We start from the raw sequence: 21,079 nt of genomic DNA on the forward strand, positions 1-21,079 counted from the left end.
CTTAAGTAAATGATACACAATAAAGTACTAGAATACACAGTAAAGTACTAAATATAATAGAACAACGAATAAGCCTATAAACAAGAGACTAAATACAAGACATGGCAAACTATGAACAAGAGACAAGTGTGCAAAGTAGAAGTATTTGTTTGCATTTGAAAACAATGTAATGAGGTAGGTAGGAATATGACATACTAAAATAAAATATGTGTTGTTTGGTTCGATACAATATGACAATAAAAAAAGAAGACAAAGGAAAAAGGAGATTATGTTTATTTAATTTCTAGGAGCTGAAGAAAGGATTCCTTAAAAGAAAGAAATATGTTTGGCAGAAGATTTTTTTATAGATGTATTCATTTTATTCATTACGTTCCTTGTTCGCTGATGGAAAGAACTAGAATGGCATTCACACTTCACTCAGGGCAAACAGTCCCCTTAAATTCAATCAAGCCACATGAAGTTTCACACACTCAGAGATATGGTATCCTCTGATACCATCCATAATGCAATCAACTGTAAAAGGAATGAGTTCTTCCTGGGCCCATACCCCAAACTTCCACCTAGTTTCAATAGAAACAGTAATGCAAACACAACCTCCTAAGTAGAGTTCCATAGAAGTTCGAACTTAGACTTCATATAAACGACAACAGTAAACTTCTATAAATCACAATGAGTTGGTGTCACAGCAGTGCAGATGCTTGTTCCCGGCTACACGCGCTCCAAAGAAACAGGACTCTCCTTTAGAGCCTCTTTATTTAGTAACGGAAGTTTTGAGCCAATGGGAAAAGATTGCCATACTCTTCCACCAATGAGAAGTTCGGATGCTCCGGCTCCCCCAGTAAGCGACAACCCCATTGGGCAACACCGGGAAGGAGGCTCCCGTCGTGTAAGTGGATTTGAGGGCTCGGAAAGAAAACAAGGACGCTGGTTAACGTTGTCTCGTTGTCGAAGGTATGGAATCTGCTTTCTAAAAGTTTACTGAGTGTATTTAAGATTCATACACTGGATAGAATACCGCACATAGCGTGTTAAGCTCAACAAACAGCAGGTTGACAGTTAGTCACTGTCATTTTCTGAGGGTGGCAAAGCGACCAACCAGACTAACTAATAACTAACCCAACTAACTCATGTTAAGACCCCGCTGGTTAACACTCTTGTTGGTTGATGTAACACAGCTATACCATAGTGGTACAAACAACAACCAACTCGGTAAGCTTACAGTCGACTGTCCTGATCTAATGTTATATCCAGCTAGCTAATGCCAACGTTAAAAGGGTTAGCTTAGCTAGTTAGCATTAGCCTGTTCCCAGTGGAGATGTAAGGACAGTGTTGAGGCAACATGGCCAGAAAACAAGCGGTGCTCCCGGCTGACAGCGTTGCCTCTTGTGACAGTACATCCGTGTCGTCCCCCGGCTAACAAGCACTAACATCCAATGATGGTAGCCCAAAGGCTTTGCTAGCAAAGTCAGCTTCCTCGCCGAGGACTTAGTTTTCTCCCAACATGTCGCAGTTAGCTCTTTAAATGACAAACCTCTGCGACTTGTTGAGAATGCGTGGGAGCTGCAGCCCTTAGCACATTGAAGCTGTGAGCTCCATCAGTTCTGTGTGACTTGAAGCGTGTGTCATGTACCAAGAGTAGCAACAGCGAACCCGGCTGTGACCTCAGAGGAAAGTTTACCTGTTTACCATTCTTTAAAAATAAAACAACACTCGAGATCAATGGTAGTACCCGTTGTTTTGAACGTCATTTTAGCAGAATTACAGGAAGATTGTTCTGTTAGGTGACGCACGCTGAAGATATTTTTAGCTTCCATTAGCCCAGTTCTGTGTAAAGCAACAAGTTATAGACATATGATGCAGCTGTCACATCTCAGCAGGAGTTTAGGGGTCAAAAAGTACCCACCCACCTTTGTCAATATAACAATATGCATTCAAAATGAGCTAACGAATATATTTATATTATCCCACTGTCATTAGTAACGTAGCTACAGGCAGCACATATACAATTTAATACTAAAGTCTTACTAAACTATACTAAACTTTGCTTTCAAGATAAAGTAGTTGTTTTTTTCTTAAATGACAGCTTGTGTTGCTGCTCATTGCTACCTCAGTTTTACAAAATAGTTGTAGATATCTTTTGAAAATGTTAAAACTTTGTGAAACTGGACTGTTACCTGTGATCTGCGCTACATAATGATTTTTTTTGCCCATGTATGTTGTGATTACAGAGCACCATATTTGCTAACTTTAGAAGCGTGGCCTATTGTAAAGAGAGGCTTCTCAATTACAACATCAGAATATTGACAATCGTTGGCAATAAATTGTATCTAAAATAGTGTGGTGCACTGCAAACGAGCCGAAACAAATAGGCGAGGTCTGTTAAAAGTGCACATGTGAGTCTAAATTACAAATCCTGAAAAATGACTTTGCAACATCTAACAGCAATATTTTGTTTTTCTTGGCCGAAGAAAACTGAATGTTTTTCCTTTGCTGAATGTTTGTTATATGGAAGACAGACTTGTCACAATTGTTGAAAGTGCCATCTTTCTGTTTTTGAGGTGAGGGTATGGAGCACCCTGTACACAGAGGGGAGACGATGCCCATCGGACCGCATGAGAGGTAAAGAGCACTATCTCATATTACATCATTTACTTAGCCCTTGTGAAAATGTCGATTGATTTACCTTAGCTAAATATGTTTCACTTAATGGCTCACAAACCTTTCCAAAAATTCACGAAAAATGTGATTGTGGGAGAATAATTTATTTTCATTGCTGTCAACATCATTAATGGTAACCAGGCAGAATTACTTCTTTTTAAAATAAGTTCCTGTGGACACAGGATTGTTGGTTGACCATTCTCAAACTCTGTATATTGCAGCAGTTATCCGTCTTGGTATCAGTCTTGGCTAGGCTATGGGTCCCACTTGGATTGTAAGGGTGTTAATCGGATAATCCTTAATTAGATTGTGAGAAAGAAAAGCAGGACTGTGGCACTGAAAGACCAGGATTGAGAACCATTGCTAATCACTTGAAAGACACTGTAGTGCTTCTGCTACATGAATTTACCTGTGACAGTCTTCCACACCTGGATGGCCTGTTCAATATTTGCCAGCACTAATTCTGTCACTGAGACAGGATTGTTACACTGTATACAAAGACTGAAATAGGGAGTTTATAATGAACTAGTCGCAGTGTGTGTTCGTGACTATATTTACCAAGTGTTCCAGTATGAGGGAAAACAATTATTGATGAGGCGACACCCTTTTCAGTTTTTCTTGACTTGGCTATGGAGGTATATTAGTATGACTGTGAACTGTTTGTTTGATTATACAATAAAAAGGGTACTTAAAGTTAAATGGCCTGACCGACAGGGATTGGAGGCGGAATGACAAATAAAGTGGGTCTAATCGCGTTTGTATGCTAGATGTTACCAGGGTTTATGAATATTATATCGCTACACTATCAGTTAATAGGGTGCAGTGTGGCTAATTGGTTTGGGACATCAGCTATTGCTGTAATATGGACTCCTTTTTTTGTCTTCTTTAGTTGAGTGAAATCAAAGTGAGCATTAACAATCAGCCTTCAGTACAAGTGTAATGCAAAATGAATGGCTTATCAAGAGACATCATGTACATTATGTTTGAACTGAGATCTGTTGTCACAGCACAGCTCTGTGAATAGAAGATGCCAGGAAGCTCATCATTGTCCGGCCCTAGTGGTTTACTGTACCTTCTCTCTGACAGCTTCTAAATCACTATACCTACCCCTGTCTTATCTCATTTACTGACAATTAGGCAAGATATGCATGTTGACAAACTATTTGGCCACCTGGTCTATAATGTTACATTCTTCTGTCAAAGCCTCTGATCATTTCATTTGATCAACCTTTAAAAGGCTAACACAGCTTTCAGGATTAAGCTTTGACCTTGGATAAACCGTTGTTATCCACGAATATTTTCTGACCTAGTTCATGCGCTCAAGTTTCAGGGCCTTTTTGACGAGGCAGTCTGCAATGAATGCATGCCTGCACATGTTTTTTCATAATGACAACCAAAAATCTGAGTCCCTAAACAATTAATTTGGATCCATTTATTTTTGTTCATCAGTTTCAGGCGTCAACAGTGCAGATTCTCTAAAAATGCCATAAATTGTCCTGATTAATCAGCCCCCCAAGTAAAAGACTAATATTTATCAAGCTCCGGAAAGTTGTGAAAGACTTGGCCTGAGCATGCTGCTGTTGTTGTTTACCCCAAGTCAGCAGTCTTTGCTGTGTCAAGCTTCTACTCGGCAAATGATACTGAGGGGGGAAGACCACAATATTACAAAGAAAATACAGATTCAAAGATTTAAATGAATAGCATCAGTGTGATCAGGCAGCTGTGACAGCAAAAGTGGATGTGGCATTTAGATTTCCAAGAGAAGAAGAAGGAGCACTCTACCCTTCCGTTGCATTAGAATGTGTTGAGTATGGGAAAATGGCGACACTCACGGAGAAGGAACCTGCTTTTAATGTAGATGTAAAGGGCTCATCTTAAGAAAACTCACATTTATTTCTGGTGATTAGTTTCAGTAATAAAGACATATGTTAAGGGAAGGAGTTTGTGAGCATTTATTCAGAATTTTTACATTGCAGTCACAGCTCACAGTCATAAAACTTAGACTTCAATTATGACAAGACATATTGTTTTAAACATTTAATTTCTACATCCACTAAAATGTCATTAGGACTATTTATATAATTGTTTATTGCTAACTTATTGTTTTCAGAAAAATTACTGAAAAACTTGAAATCCAAACTTTGTTGATATAGAGATAAGACCTCTCCAGTTTATCTGGTAGAATAAATTTTAGCATTGTTACTGATTTAATAAAAATGGACAAAACCATGTTGAGCAAATAAATGTATTGAGTTGTATAAATTTCGTAGGAGGTTTTGTACTATTTTTGCTACTACTTAATCATCCCCTTTCCATAGTAATCCCAGAGATGTAATCACAACTCTTTTAACAAGGTGGCACTGTTGCTTAGCTACTGCACTATTCACAAAAGCTGTAAGGGCGATGGTAAGGCAGGACTACCTCCCCCTCCTACCACAAGACAACTGTGAATGCAGCAGGGCAAGCAGACGCGGTGGATGCAATCTATTGGCTTCTCAGCGCTGCCGCTAAAGTCACAACCCTGACTGTAACCCGCACTGCCTCTACCAGTTTATTTCTATAGCTGCTGCTGCCGCCACCGCCACTGCTGCTGCTCTCCCTCCCCCTTAAATGGTGTGGGCAGAGTGGGATGGAAGACTGCATTGGAAACCTTTTCATGGAAATGGTCTTTGCTGTTGGTATTGCTTTAGCACCATTCTGGTGACAACAACATGCCGTTGAAATGGAAAAGCGGTTCTCCTGTCAGCTGGAAATTCCCAGTGCCAGTTCTTAAGACATCCAGGTCCTCACCCCTTTCACCTGCATACATGTGAGTAAGGTCTAAATAGCATTTATATTTTACCATTGTGGGAGTGTATTTGGAGATAGATTTTTTTTGCTTTTCAGTTTTGTATATATGTATATTTTTGTAACATTATTTTTTGATGCAGCCCAAATTAGGAAGAATGCATTTGAGCCATGTACTGTGTCAAGAGATTGCCTTGTCCAGCATGCATTTTACGGTTTACTGGCTGAATGCTTTGCTCCTGGGCTGAAGGACTCATTTTGTCGCTAGTCTGGACATGGCAAGCGCCACATCCCGACTCTTGCCCTCTCCCTATGGCTATGTTTATTTGGGAACAGGGACTCAGCAGCTTGGGAGGAGCCTGCCTTTGTCAGGATGTCTGGCGTGCCCTGGTTTAGAAGCTATTGTCATCTGCTACTGTTCAGGAGGGGGGAAGGGTAGAATAGGAGTGCTTCACACAGCCTCTCGCCATCCTCTCTCTTCACCCCTTTTCCTGTGCTCTGCTGAAAAGGACAAGTGCCTTGTTTGACTTTTGATCAGTAACACGACTGTCGCCCAAAACAGTGAGACAAATAAACCTACAGTTTTCAAGACAAGCTAAGCTAGCTGATTACCTAAAGGTAGTTTCATAGGCTAGTGGGGCTCACCAGAATGAATGGATTTTTACAAAATTGGATTTATGCAGTCCAGTACATTTATCTTTCAGCTTAAAAGCTTAATATTGTTAGTTTAAACGAAATGTTTATTTTGAACATTACTGTACCACAGCAAGAGCAATGTGCTCTTACCTCTTTTTTTGCAGGTTTATTTAAATGTCCTCAGTGAAACAAGTGATATCTGCTACATGGCTGATTGTAAATGTGCAAATACAACATGTCTGTACATTTAAATAGGCTCATCTTCAACCATGACACCCAACAGAAATCTTGACTTGGGATATCTCTTTGTAGACTCTTTGCAGAACGACACAATGCTTTATTATTGACAGTATTGACATGGTAATTATGATCTTAATCTTTATTTAACCAGGGTAGTTAAACTGGAATACCTTGGCTTATACATGGTGAATGCTCAGTCCTCCCACAATATTAGGTGTTGGTCACTGAGCAGCTCCGCTGGAGCAGCTGTGGGTTAAGGTGCTTGCTCAAGGGCACCTTAGTGGATTTAGCAATAGAGGGGAACACACCCTGCCCCTGCTTTGCCTTTTTCATCTTTTCTTTTTTTCATTTTTTCTTAAGTTCTGTATGTGTTTTTCTCACTTAGTGAAATATCCTGTATATTTCTATAGCATCACAGCAATTGTTTATACTGCTCATTTGAATTTCTATATAAAACCAGTCATGTGCTGTACATTTATGTTTAGCACATTATAATATATTAAATCACAGGTCATTAAATCTCCTTTTTCACTTGTATAATTTTGATATATATTGGCAGCTTATTTCAAAACAGTATAGAATAAATCCTGCATTGGAATGACTTAACTGCTGTACATTACAAGTGAGTGCTGGCGTCTCCTCCTGCTACAGCATTAACAAAGACCCAGTAAGAGTCTGTATAAATTGTGTATGTGCAGCATTTACTTAATTTTCAGCACTTGACATTGCACAAAAGCAAGAAGAGGGTTTTCACACCAGCACGTCTTCATGTCTTTTGGCGGACTATGGCGACTCCCCCCATGAAAGCGTAAGGATGAGAGTGCATCACGTGCATATGAGTGGCCGTGGGCGACACTTGCCTGTTTTCATAGCAGATAGGGCGCACACACTGTCAAGTCAAGCATATCCAAGCCACGAAGCTCCACCTTACTCTGCCCAGTGTTTCTCGGCCCCACCAGACCACCGTCTATTTTAAAACATGTATGTTGTAAGCTGTGTTTTTAGGCACGCTGATATTGGGCCCCCAATTATAGGTTACTCTGTGGTCAGGGAGAAGTCACTCTTTATAGGCCCTTTGAGTGGTGCCTCTGTCTGTTTGTCTTTAGAGGCATTTTTAACTCTGTATGCTGGTCGGGTAGTCTTTGTATACAATATGTATACAAAGCAGCAGGATGATGGATGGCACAGGTGAGGTTTTTTTTTATATTTTACATACATAATGTATAAAGAATTAAGATCTGTTTGCACAATGTACTGTGCTGTTGTGAAACCACCCTGATCTATATATAGACTGGTGAACTGCCTGTGGTGCAGATTTCATGCTAGCGAGGAATGGTAAAGGTTCCCTCCCAGTATGGCCCCATGGAATAATCTTCAGCTCAGCAAGAAGTCATTGAGTGTATCTGTCATTCCACAAAAAGTCCTTGAAATAAATGTCATCCCTCATCTGACAGTGCTTCAGTACCAAGCACTTAATATGTGTGACTGCTGTCTTTAGTAATCACCTCTTGGAGGCATCATGGTGAGCCAGCAGCCTTAACGGTTGCAATGCCTGTTTGATGCCAGTCGGGGACCTTTAACACATGTCATACCTCTTTTCTCTCTCCCTTTGTGCCTCGCTGCTTTTCATCAACAATCTCAGTAATGCAAAATGCTACAAAATCTGCCTTTCAAAGACAATCACCTCTTTTCACCTTAATATTTTGTTTAAAAACATTGAACATGACTTATCTGCTCCTGTCTCTTGGTTATAATGATTTAGATTTTTACATTCGGGTGGCCATATTCAATTTCATATAGATTCCATACAGAAGCTTTGAAAGTCTTTTGAACAGACATTTTCCAAATGTGGATGCTTCACAAGTCTCATGTGGCTGTTAAATCCTTCTGCTGCTGCTGAATCCTCAGTGCTACTGCTATGAGACAGTTTTTACAATCTCTGAGCTAAATGGCCCATTAGTTTACATAGATTTCTTTAAAACCCACTTCATTATCATCCTAAAATAAATTGTTCGATCAATTAAACAATGCATCACTTCTAAAATAAGGACATAGTTGATTTGATAGCTGACAGAAAACCGAATAAGAGCTAGTTTTGAACCTTTGAACATCAACTCCCACTGACAAAAATACATTTTAATGGTTAAAACTGAATTAAACAGTGGAATTATACCCAATGGCCTCCCCAGATATATCATTGTGTTTTATGTGCTGATTGGATGATATGCCAGCAGGCATGTTAAAATTACACTGATGGTCTTAGCCATCACACTGTATGATTTCAATGTACGGCAAAAAATGCTGGTGTGCTGATATCAGTTAAAAAGTAGTTCAACAGAAACAGCCTGGTCTGAAATGAAGAAATTAAAAGAGGTAAATTATTTAATATGCCCTGTAAATGCCTGGCTAGACAGTCACTGATCACAGTGATGTGAAACAGCATATGATAATTTTCATAAACATTTTAGATGAGCTTGCTTAATTGTTTGCTTGAAAGCCAAAACAGAATATTGAATGCCCCCTTCCTGAGAGCAACATCTGCCACTGTTTTTAAATGAGGCCAGTATTGTGTCATGGATTGGTTTTTCATATTCATAGTGTCCAGTTTTACACACAACACACGCATCAGTCTTAGGTAAACCTTAGACACGTGCCTTGCTTCTGGAAAGATTATCAGATTTAAAGCACTATGGTGGAGCTTTTAATTTACCTGCCCTTTTGAAATGGACATTAAGTTCTTGCTGACTTGGAGCCATTTTGCAGAAAGAGCAGTAGCCACCCAGGGATCATTTATTTTCACTGAAGGGCCGGAGGGGAGACACAGCCAGTCTGGCTGGCAGAGCATCAAGTGAGTTCAGTCAGGTGAAAACGTCATGTCTGTGCTCATTATACACACACGCGGACACACCAGCACATGGACACACATTTGCCTACTGAAAGCTGAACTGTGATGGGTGGAGTTTCAGCGCCTACTTGACCAGTCAGTGGAGCACTTGTTATGTCTGATAAAAAAATAAATCACAAAATACTAATGCATCATAAAACTCCCTCAATGGATAGATCATAAGATTCATTGAGTGTCTGTTGAGATGTAAACTGTAACTTGAAATGTAAATAAAAGTAAACTTCTAAATCCTGACCTTTCAGCAGCTCAGGCCTTAGCTACTTTACTCTTGATCAGGTCCATCTTTTCACACTTGTTGCACTGACTTTTCATTTGGATGTAAATTGTTTCCCCTCTTATTTCCACTGGATTGGATTTGTCAGCAGCTCACATAATTGGAGGTGCACCACACACTATTTCGGACATTTTTGATTCTGTAAAAAACTGCAATTAAATGATCATTTAGATCGTCCCAGATTAGGCCTACACCCCCCACTAATGCTGTGCAGTTATAGAGTATTTTACTTTTGCTACACTAACACCTGCCATTCACATCACTCTAGAGTTTGTGAGCACCTAAAGCAGAGTCATTTCAGCCTTGACTACCAGTGGTGAATGCAATATGGATAACAAACTGCTGTCAGTAACAGCTCCACCTCGTTGATGGTCAAAGATCTTACTTTGCCAATGCTGTTCCTTGTTCTTGGTATTTTCTGCAACTAACTGCCGAGTGGATAATCTCCTTACTTTTTACGCTGGCATACACGTTCCCAGTCTACTTGAAAGGTCATGTGATTTCTGATTTGGAGCTAAAACGCTTGTTTTTACACTCAGTTAAACTAATTTGTGGACGTGTGCTAAACTCTCTTGAATACAAAACTATGCCTCTCTCCTCATTTGAGTCCCAGCAGTAATATGCTGACAACTTCTCATCACCGCTTTACATATCTGTTGTGAATCTGGATGCAGACCTTGGGTACACCTACTTGGCCTCGTCTACATATGTGGACCGATTGTCCTCTCCGGTTGAAACTGTTGTTTTGAGACTTAATTGTAGGTGCTTATATATTCCCCAGCCTTTTTTAATATAAAAGCTGTGACCTCAAAGTGCTCTCTGATTATAAAGTGTAATTACAGACTCATTATATCGCACAGACGGGTGAGATTATTAGCCATTAGTGGAACAATTATCTGGAGAGCATGGCCAGCTTGTCCTGGACAGAGTGACCTGCAAATACTGTACGTCCTGGAAATATCAGTGGACTTGATGCTATATAGTGTCCTTGACAGTTCTTATTTACTTCCGTCCACGCAGACACACAGAGAACATCATGTAAAGTTTACACAGAGAGGCCCCTGCAGAAACGGGATTTGAGCCTTGAACCTACTCGCTGCGAGGCATTCAAAAGTGTGAGGAGATGCAACATAATCACATGAGCATAAAAGCATCATGCAATTCACATATCTGGCAGCATACCCTCGGCGGTTGCAATCACATTTTGTGTACTTTATATCTCAAATATATCTCAAATTCAAATCTTTTTAATTCTTTCTTCAATTATAGAACCTGCTCCGAGTAACCGATTTTTCATTTGACAGTTTCCACAGCATTCTTTTAAAACTCAGAAGTCTTTATGTGATCAAGCTTTTGAAATACTTACTATTGAGTTGCAGCTACCTATTCAGTTGTGATAGATAGCATTAATTAGGGAAGTGCTTCATTTTTGTAATATTCTGATGAACTGATCGCTTGCTTTTTCTACTGGAACTCTTATGAATGGACGAAAAAAGGAAAATGATTATCTCCACTGAATACATAATGGCTTATTTTTATATTTTCTGGCATCAAAAATGTCTATATTTATTCTGATCATGAACATATTCACTTATACATATTGTAGTCTAGCTACCAGACGCATTGTCACATTTTAGATGCGCCAAAGTCTGTTTGATGGAATGGAGCTGGTATGAGAGAAGAATTTTAAGACTGCACATCTACCTCCTTTTCTTTGTGCTGCATTGCCTCTTGCAAAGTGTGGTGGGGAAACAGGTAAACAAGAGCTGCTTCCAGGTATCTGAAATGTTGAGCGAACCTTCTCATTTCCCTATCAGCTGTTAATTATTCAGTAGAGTGGAAGTAAAAGGGTCATTGCTGCCAGTAAGGTGAAGAAGCCTGAAAAACTGAGCAGCAGCTGAATTGAGGAATATTTGTAGGATAATATACTCATGCGGCTAGTCAACAACTAAGCAGAATATTTTTTGAAATGACATAGACGAATACAGAAATTCCAGGAGGTTCTCTTTATTACATTTACTTCAGTTTAGTAATGCTACTGCTACAACACTGTTGCTGCTCCATCATTGTTGCTTATGTAATTTTTTGATTCTGTGGACTTCAGCTGTCTGTAGTATGAACTAATCTGAAATTTCTTCATTTTTTATTCATGGCATAAAATTGTGCTGTTTTGCAAGAACATTGTGTTCCATTGCTGTACATTAGGGGTTTCTATTTTCTGCATCTCTCTTTAGCGTTACTGCATCATAAGATGTTGCTTTTCCCAAGAAGCAGAAGATATTCAACATGTAACGTTATGCTTTATTGCATTGCTCAGTGATTAAAGGCCGAATTGCATCCCCATGTCAACTGTTCGTTTATCTCTTACTTGCTAAGTATGTGCCAAAAAAATGAAACAAAAGAATATTTTTAATCTTCTCAAACTCCTGTGTTTGAGGACTGATACTGCTCACGGGTTTTTACTAATTTTGCATCCAATAAAGATGCTTTCTCAAATTATCAACACACCGCCCATGACTATAATTTCCACTAGAGTGTTACACTGTCCTACTCATATATCTGCAGGCGTAGGTGGTTGTGTGAAGTCTTCAACAGCAAAGAGTGACATAGCTTCTTTTTTTACCAGAAATAGGTAAACGTGCAGAATCAGATAGAACTCTGACATCCATTCAGGGGGTCTTATAAGTTGATTCCTCAGTGTAGGTGTTTGTCATTGTTCTGCTTGATAGAGCAAATAGGGATTTACTCTCTGACATTGGTCACAGAGGTTTTCAGAGAGCTGCCCTTGTTTAGTTTCCATGCACCTTATCACCTTTCTATTTTTTAATATAAGTGGTTTGGATTCAGCCGCTGGAATGTATGTCCAGGGAACACCAGCCAGACAGAGTCCTATGATCCCCTATGGTTTTGTCCATGTGGCAGAGGTATCCTATCATCCTTTCAATTATATATAAAATGTTGGTGCTGCTCTTTTCTTGCTGCTCCATCACATCCACTGCTTCTTCATTGTCTCTTTTTTGTTTTGCTCTCAGGCTCTTCCTTAGTTCCTGTTGAAACAGAATGTCACGTTAGGTCACAGTAACCACAGGCAACTTGAAAAATGTAGTGAAACTTTTAAATGGCTGTGTAATGCAGTCTATAGACACATTGTGTTCAGGATGATAGTGACTCATCCCCCCCCCCCCCATGAAGTGGGGGTCTGGAAGTGAATCCATAAAGAATTTGGCTGATATCGACTTAGTGCATCGTCATGTCCAATACAGCTTTAAACTGACCCCATGCGAACACTAACCCGAGATAAACCACACCACACTGCTGCAAATTTATTCTTGGCAATACTGATCTTGTCAGAAAAGATGAGGCATGCATTGTTTTGGTAGACCTGGAAAAAAATGAAAAATGTCAACCTATACTTTAACATGACTGTAAAAGTATTTTCTAGTAATTTCCACCACATAAGCTCCTAGTTATTTTGCTCCATAAAACATGACGTTGCCCTTTCAGATGTTCTGAACCTGAAATGGACGAGATTAATGAAGTTTCAATCAGTGTATGGCTAAACATGACAAGAGAGCAAAGCTATACTCATTAATCTTTTAAGACCCTTCAACTGTCATCCCTGGGAAAACGCCAAGTTGACTTCAGCTTGGTGAACTGTCACTGGTGGAAGGACGTGTAAGACTTCTACTGACATAAAGAGACTGGATAGATTGTTAATTTCATTACTTCATTAGTTATTTTTCACTCCTCGTTTACTTTCAGTCCCTTCTTTTTCCTCGCCTTTCTATGATTTATCACTTGTCACCAATGATGTGTATTGGCAAAAACATTCTTTCAGTTTTTGTGATAATTTTAATTTCCTCCTTTTTTAACATACAGTTATCCTCAAGTGTATATTTTATTAAAATTTTTGAATGTGGTTTTATATTAGGTACAACCTAATTTTGTTAGAGATTTGTGAACATCGTTCTGCAACATACTGCTTTATTTACAATGGAAATTGTAAAAAAGGTTTTTTAGAGATGATATTTTTCATTTTTATTTTATATATTTTTTAATTAAATCAGAAGGAAAAAGTGCCGACCTAAAATAGAATTAACCCATAATTGGCATCGGTAGCAGGCATTGGACAGGCGAAAATAGTTTGTGAATTCTTCTGTGATGTCTAATTACTGCTATAAATCTTTATTTATAATTACTTCTTTATTTATAATTAACATCAAACAACAACAACAAACTTTGTCTCTGTTGTGTAATGACAACAAACTTTTATGTGGGATGTTGTAGCTGTTGTCTTCTTTGTTTCGTTCCGGCAGCCACCAACACTCCTTTGTGGTTTGGACAACCCACTCTCTCCTCGCTGCCTGTCCGACTTACCACCTGACGGGGTAAATGTACCAGTACATTTCCTGTGCTGTGTGTCAGTGTGATTGTGACCACTGTTCCAAGCCATGCCCGTTTCTCAGCGTTCAGTGGTGGTGATGTTCTCAAACTCCTTCTAGCTGTGGTCAATGATTGTCTCCTTGTAAAATGTACCCTGTTACTGATCCCATCCACTCGTCCTCATTTAGAAATTTGTACTGTATTGTCGTAATTACTCGTCAAGCATGTGTGGGGTAGATCAGAGTTATACCTTGTTTACCTTTCCTCTTGTGGTAGCAGAAATCTCAATGTTTTTGTCCTTGTTTTGTCTTTGTTGATGTATCCAAATTGGTCTTCATACCTTTTCCTCAGCCCTTGCAAGGCATGTCAAAGGAATGACAATTAGATTCTACCTGACCTTCTCAATGTTTATCCATCGTATGCCCCAAATGCCATTGGTCTAATTTTCCTGCAAAAAAAGACTACAGTCGATGTTCAGTGTGCTGAAGTCTTCTTGATGTGTTAAGGAGGGGGGCCGGGAGCAAATTGCACAACTTTTCCCAAGTTTCCTTTGTGCCGAGTCTAACTTTCCTCATAATGGTAGCTAAAGTTTCATTTAGCGTATCTGACACTCAACTTTTGGGGATCATCTTTGCAAATTATTCCAGATGCTTATCTTTTTTCTGCACCTTCCCCCTTCTCTTAATGTATATGGTGGTAAGCAAACATTTTTTTCGTGTATTGCCACATTTGAAATAAGCGTGGATCTGGTGTTTTCCAAAAATTTAAAATTATCTCAATAGCCCATATGCCCTTGCTGGGCGGTCCAGTGTGTCACTGTCCTTGTGTCAGTACTGGTAACATGACTGCACAGCTTGACAAGTCAAACTTCTGCTAAGATTAAATGTCCTCATCTGAGAATAACTAGTCATAATTAATGTAATGCATGACGAATACAATAATAGACAAATATTTCATATACTAATTTGGTTGAAGCTTAGAAGCATTTGGCCTAGTATCTAGTATCATGTTCTATTTTTGTTTCAGACTCCCAGCATTCTCGTTCAGTCTGCACTGTGTAAATGTTGCTTTAGACATTATTATTATTATGAGCATGAGAGTTTCATAATAATGTGCAACAAAGGTTTCTGCTACTCTTTCATGCAAAGTTTTACTCTACGAGGTTATGGCGGTTGTATTTGACTTATAAAAGTCTCCACATTATGTGTCCCTTTTTTATTGGTGGTTTTGGTCATCTAATGGCTAAATCAAAGAGTTGAGTTGAGCCTTTTGGAACAAACAACATATAAATCCTTGATACCTTTTAAGATGACACAGATCATTGATTCAGTCACCAGTGTAACCTTATTCTGAGCCTTTATGGCCGCATTTCTGCTTAGATGTGTCCCGATGTAATGGCTCTAAAGTAACATTAAACCGCCTTATCAGATGTGTCATGGTGTGCTACCTATAAAAGAATAAAATGACTCAGGACAGGAGTTTCTATGTAACCGATCAGGTTTAGGGACGCTCTGGACTCTGGGCCATGCTCATAAGGTATGCGAGACTGAGAGATCTGATCAAGCCCCTGACACAATTCATAAATACAAAAGAAAATTTTCATCACAGCAATTACTTTCTCCTGTGATAACAGAAAAAAACCTAAAGTAGTCAACTAACATGTTCTTCAGGGTGGTGCCTTCTAGCTGTATGCCTGTCTGGTTGCATTCAGAGTGATTGAAACACAAACATAGCTGTTACTGTTATCGTTGACAAGCATCATGGTAACTGTCAAGAAGGAATCAGGCGATGTGGACTGGCGGACAAACAGCTATTTTTTTGTTGAAGTAAAAAGGAAGCCAGTGTGTCTAGTTTGTGGGATGCGGTCGCAGGGATGACAAAGTTCTGTGATTAGCGAGCTAATGGCTAATAGGCTGAAACCTCATTCAGAAGGAGAATTTACTAAAGAGCCTTTTGCTGCGGCAGATCTGCTTGAACCAGACAAAGTAATACTGTTCCTAAGTGCCAGTTTGTCTCAAAGAGGAGATTACTGATACAGCACGAAATATTGAAAAAAACACTGAAGGACACCACAAGACATTTTTAGAGTTTCTCAGCCAGTTCCAGCCATCGTATTAAAGAGGGTGATACGTTCAATAATTTAGTATGGCTCACAAAGGATATTTTAAAAATTGAAATGGCTCTTGACAGGAAAAAGGTTCCACACCCCTGGTTTAAATCATTGTACCTGATCCTGCTTATAATAGACCTGCACTGGAAGGTTAAATGGTTTGAAAAATGTTTTTATTATATGGATATTTGTATTCATTTTTTTTAAATATTTGTTCAGTTTTAGTGTCACTGTCATTAGGAGAGAGAATTTATTTAATTTGAAGTGAAATAAGTTTTGCGTTATAATGAACAAGTGGATTTGGTTTATTGAAAAATGTTGAATAATGTCCCCTCAGAGCATTGGAGAAGTCTATATAAAAATATTAAAACTACAAAAATATTGTATATCCTAACAAGGACCTTAAATTGCTTCATTAGTATATAAATATTCCACCTAAAAACTATTAGTCTTCTACATCTGACATGCGCTGCCTGGGCCTGTTTGAAGACACAAATACACTGTAATGCTGAGCCAGAAAATTTTGTAAAAGAACATTTTTATCTAAACCAGGCCAATTTTCATCAGAAAACCAACCTTTGCAATCCAACAGGCTACAGTCGTTGAATATTAGAGAAGAGTTATATCGGGGAAAGTAGTTGTATTATTTTCAGCTCATATTTCAGTCAGTATATAAACCATATAAATCTTCACTGATTGTTATGCATCGTTGTGGTTTGCAGCACTTCTGTCCATACATCACCTCTTACCACAAACAGTGCAAGTTGAGGGTTGGTTTTCACCATTATTATCAGTCTTTACAAGTCTTTACTTTTGGTGTAACACTACCTTCCTCACCACTCTTAAGCTCTGCGTGTCTCACCTCCAAAACTCCAGCCAAAACTCCAGCTGCTCTAACAGATGGGTTGTTTAGTGATCTTTTGTTTGACAAATTACTCTGTTAACACCAAGGCCGACTGTTTTTCTTTCTATCCAGGCAGCAGTCTCACTTTTGAAAAACAAGTACACAGGGGCTTGAAATCAAAGTCATAGCAGAGCAGTCCAAGTTGGTTATGACATAGCCTTTGGAGATGGTTTTGCACTTTAGTAGCAGATAACAAATGCTTGGCCGGGTTTTTTGTTCGACAGACTGTTGATAGTTTTTCGTCCCCAAATGAGCCTCGTACTCAAACTGTTGGCAGTTTGGTCAGCACACCATGTATCCATATTCCCTTTTGGGTGCCGAGCCGCACTTGACATCTTTCCACATTCATTCTCTGTGAGACAGATCACAAGTTAGGGTCCTAGTTATAGCAGTTTTTATCCTTTTACACATTTCTATTTAGAAAATCATAAAACACAAATAATATAATAAGAACTGGACTCTACAGATCATGAGAAACACAAAAGGTTCCACAGATCAGATTTTTACTTGTTATTAGGCTGGTAAATCAGTTACACACTGAAAAAGTACTAGTTATCACTACTTAGTTGTAGGCTACAGTGATGTTAAGTTATATAATGGCCTATGGTTAAAGGTCAATGTAAGCGTTTCACAGATATTGAGCTGACATGTCTTTTTTTGTAAAATGTCTGGTGTAATAGGTAATGCGAGGTAGAAAAAATTCCCCTAACATGGCATATATTATTTAGACTATCCAAAGCAGAGAATTAGCTTGAATGTGTGTTATGATTATTATTAATATTATGGAAACCGCTTATCAGATTTGGATATGTATTGTGTTTAAGTGGTAAGGGCTGTAGATTGTAACACACACACACACACACACACACACACACACTTGGCTAGGCCATTGGGAGCAATTTGGGGTTCAGGGTCTTCAAGCACACTTTGACATGTGGACAGGAGACACTGGGGACTGAACTGCCACCCCTGTGATCAATGGATGACCTGCTATGTCCTGAGCCACAGCCGCCTCCAGGGAGATGGTCAATTTTGGCACTAAACTAGGTCAGGGTCTCTGTAAAATACAGGATTCATACTGGGATTGCAGTGAATATCCAAGTTAAATGTCATGAAAGCCATCAAAGAAGTTTTTGACCTGACAGTGGCACAAACTAAAAGGTCAGAGTGTCACACATATCACTGGGATGGTTCAAATTCAAAGGATGAATGCCAGATTTCAACACACTCTTGCCAATTGATGACATACAGTCAGTGCATCACAATTCCTAGTCCCTGCCAGTATATATTTATTTAGCTACACCTGTGTGTTCAAATAAAATTACTCTTAGGACTTCATAACAGATTTCTTTTCATTTTTAGAAATACATTTATACTGTATCGTGTCTTTGCAGTTAAAAATGTAAATATATGACATCCCAAGGATCATATGACTTCTAATAGTCACATTAATCACAGATTTTTGTTAATTTGTTGATTATCACTGACCTTCTGGAGAAAATTGTCTCCATAATATTATCTATACTTAACATTTTCTATTATTAATTTTGAATATGTTGTTTTATTGTGATGTGTTTTTTTTCATAAACTGTTGTGAAGCACTTTGATACTTGTAGTGTAAAGTGCTATAGAAATTATAATAACGATAATATACAACTTCACTGTCCTTAGCTGTTATTATACAGTATATGTCTTATATGTTTTCAGGAAATTGCAAACATATTTACAGAATAGATGGAGATTTACAGTAGCACACAAGATCAAATACGCAAGCAGCCAATCATATTTTAGGCCACTGAGGAGTTGGGATCTATCCTCCAAGGCACTTTGGGAAGGGTGGAGCATTCCTCGTGCACCTCCACAAAGCTATTTTCCCAATTGGCCCAGGCTTGCAGACCTGCAACTTTCAAGTGTCCGTTTTTTAACAATTAGGCCACATACACCCAATATGTCCTTAAGTCACTTTGGAAAACTTCTCTGTCCTACTTTCCGTAAGCTAAAATTAGATGGAAATGTTTGTTTTTTGAAAAACCTTTTTTGAAGTAAAACTCTGCTTTCCTGTTTTTCCTAATAGATCCCTCGTGGAGGACGACGACGCTCACATGAAAGTTGCTCTGGGCTATGGTGATATGGGCGTCTCTGCTCACCTTCAGGCATCAAAGACTGGAAACACGCGGTTCTTCACAAGTAACACACACAGCTCAGTTGTTCTTCAGGTGAGAATTCAGACAGCCAGTGACAGTGACTTCTTAAGAAGTGAATGTTAGTTAAAGCAGTCATGCTCTGATGATGACGATAATGTGTGTTAATAATAATAATGTGAAAATTGTGTTTCTTTAGAGTTAAGATAAGTAAAGAAGGCTGCACAAGTCTGTCAGACTTTGCAGATTGCAAGCTGGCAAGACCGTGTTTCTGATTTCTTTGAATCATGTATGAAACAAATTTAAGCTTTATCCAAGTTAATCTAGTCCAACCATGAGACTTAACAACAGAAAAATTATCTGAATTTTATTTATTTGCAATTCAAAAACGTCCCACTCTGCATAATCAAAACCACTTCATAGCACAAATTACTGGGTACAATTTAAAAGCTTAGATAAATTGAAGTAACCAAAACTAATTGGGTTTTTGATTCTGTCTAATTTGAGTGAGGCCAAAATGAATATTTTGATGTACTGCTTATAATAAGTATAAAAGCTTTAATAAGCTGTAATACGTTTTTGAAGTCACCTGCTTTGTTGTATGTATTTCAAGAAGTCGCTTAACACTTGAAGATCATCGCACCATATTGGCAAAAGTACACTTAAACCATCCCCCTGCTAAGGTTTAGTCACACTTTATATCTCACCTTGTTAATAATAGCTGCACTCTGGAAACAAGAAGAAAATCAAGAAAATAGCTCCCATATAGCAGACAACTGAATAATCTATCAAAATTATACCACTATGGAGAAGCAGGCTGCTTCAGCATGTCACCACTTTGCATATAGTTACGGCCACTCTGAAGTTATTGCGGGGTGCTTGCATTGCGCTGTTTGTTGCTGCGACAGCAGTGTTTGCCCTTCATCACCAGCTTTCATTAGAAATGATTGGCTGTTTGCTGCTTTTGCTGCTCGTTAATCTTTGGGTGACGGAGCACAGTAACGGAATAATAATGATTTTTCTAGGCCACTCCCTCATAGTACAATCAGTCTTAGCTGGTGCATATGGAGGCAACCCACCTAAAATGTCCCTATTGATTATTACAAGAGTTTTTCATCCTTTCTCTTTTCTTTAGATGTGGTTGACGGAGAAAACAACATTGGGGGAAATTAAGTGCATGTGTGAAGAATGTGGTGCGAGGTTGACAAAAAGTCTCAGACTGTGTGTGTAACATTCTCAAAGTGAGCCCATGTGAGAACACAGCAGGAGATTATTTTGAGGATTCACCACCAGTCGGTGTGTCGATGATGTTTTAAGTTCATGACAGATGCAAAACTGCAACCAAAAAAAGAATATATCTCATGATGAAAAAGAGTTGTCGTACACATTGAAGACTCTGATGAAGATGTCAATTCGGAAAGACAACAAGATTCCAGAGCTTTTGGTGATGAGGGCAGACGCTGGTGTCAATGTACTGGAAACAAAAACATGTCATCTCCACTGGGGAATTTAATCGTTACGTCCTGTCTCCTGTGTGCTTAACCACCCCATCACCTGAAAGCTCTGGAGATTATTCAGTTGTTGTGAATGCATCTGACATGAGAATCTCCCGCTGCGTTCTTCATGTGTGAATTGAACATTTCGGTCAAAGTCCAGAAGCCATTGTCCGGACATTTTCGGGAGTTCATGTCTAAAGATGGCTGTGGAAGTGTCACATGCTGGGATCTCAAATCTGACTGGCCGTGGGGAAACAGTATTTTTGTTGGAAATAACATTTTTGCACCAAATGTAGTGGCTAAAATAGACATGGCCTACTTCACTGGAATAAAATCATTGCACATTTCAGTAACTCTCATCTCTCTTTTCTCCGCCTCTGTTAGGGATTTGACCAGCTGAGGATAGAGGGTTTGCTATGTGATGTCACGCTGGTGGCTGGCGACGGCGATGAAGCTTTCCCTGTACACCGCGCCATGATGGCCTCCTCCTCCGACTATTTCAAAGCCATGTTCACAGGTGAGTCCACAAAGCCTCACACTGACCG

General features: G+C 39.0%; 1 protein-coding gene across 4 annotated transcripts in view; it reads left to right on the forward strand.

Moving 5' to 3' along the window:
• The first annotated feature begins 866 nt into the window (after window positions 1-866).
• klhl13 (kelch-like family member 13) overlaps window positions 867-21,079 on the forward strand; it is a 33,728-nt gene continuing 13,515 nt past the window's right edge. Inside the window, exons 1-5 of one of the 4 annotated variants that reach the window (XM_034606905.1) lie at window positions 868-951; window positions 2,559-2,619; window positions 13,817-13,888; window positions 18,972-19,113; window positions 20,919-21,051. In XM_034606905.1, the coding sequence (XP_034462796.1) occupies window positions 2,567-2,619; window positions 13,817-13,888; window positions 18,972-19,113; window positions 20,919-21,051 (400 nt within the window). In that variant the 5' untranslated portion in view covers window positions 868-951; window positions 2,559-2,566. Of the gene's footprint in view, window positions 952-2,558; window positions 2,620-5,100; window positions 5,468-13,816; window positions 13,889-18,971; window positions 19,114-20,918; window positions 21,052-21,079 lie in introns of those variants that run through there. The other 3 variants (XM_034606907.1, XM_034606904.1, XM_034606906.1) reach the window with 3 other exon arrangements.

Source organism: Hippoglossus hippoglossus, chromosome 14, assembly GCF_009819705.1.
Source record: "Hippoglossus hippoglossus isolate fHipHip1 chromosome 14, fHipHip1.pri, whole genome shotgun sequence".
Taxonomy (NCBI): domain Eukaryota; kingdom Metazoa; phylum Chordata; class Actinopteri; order Pleuronectiformes; family Pleuronectidae; genus Hippoglossus; species Hippoglossus hippoglossus.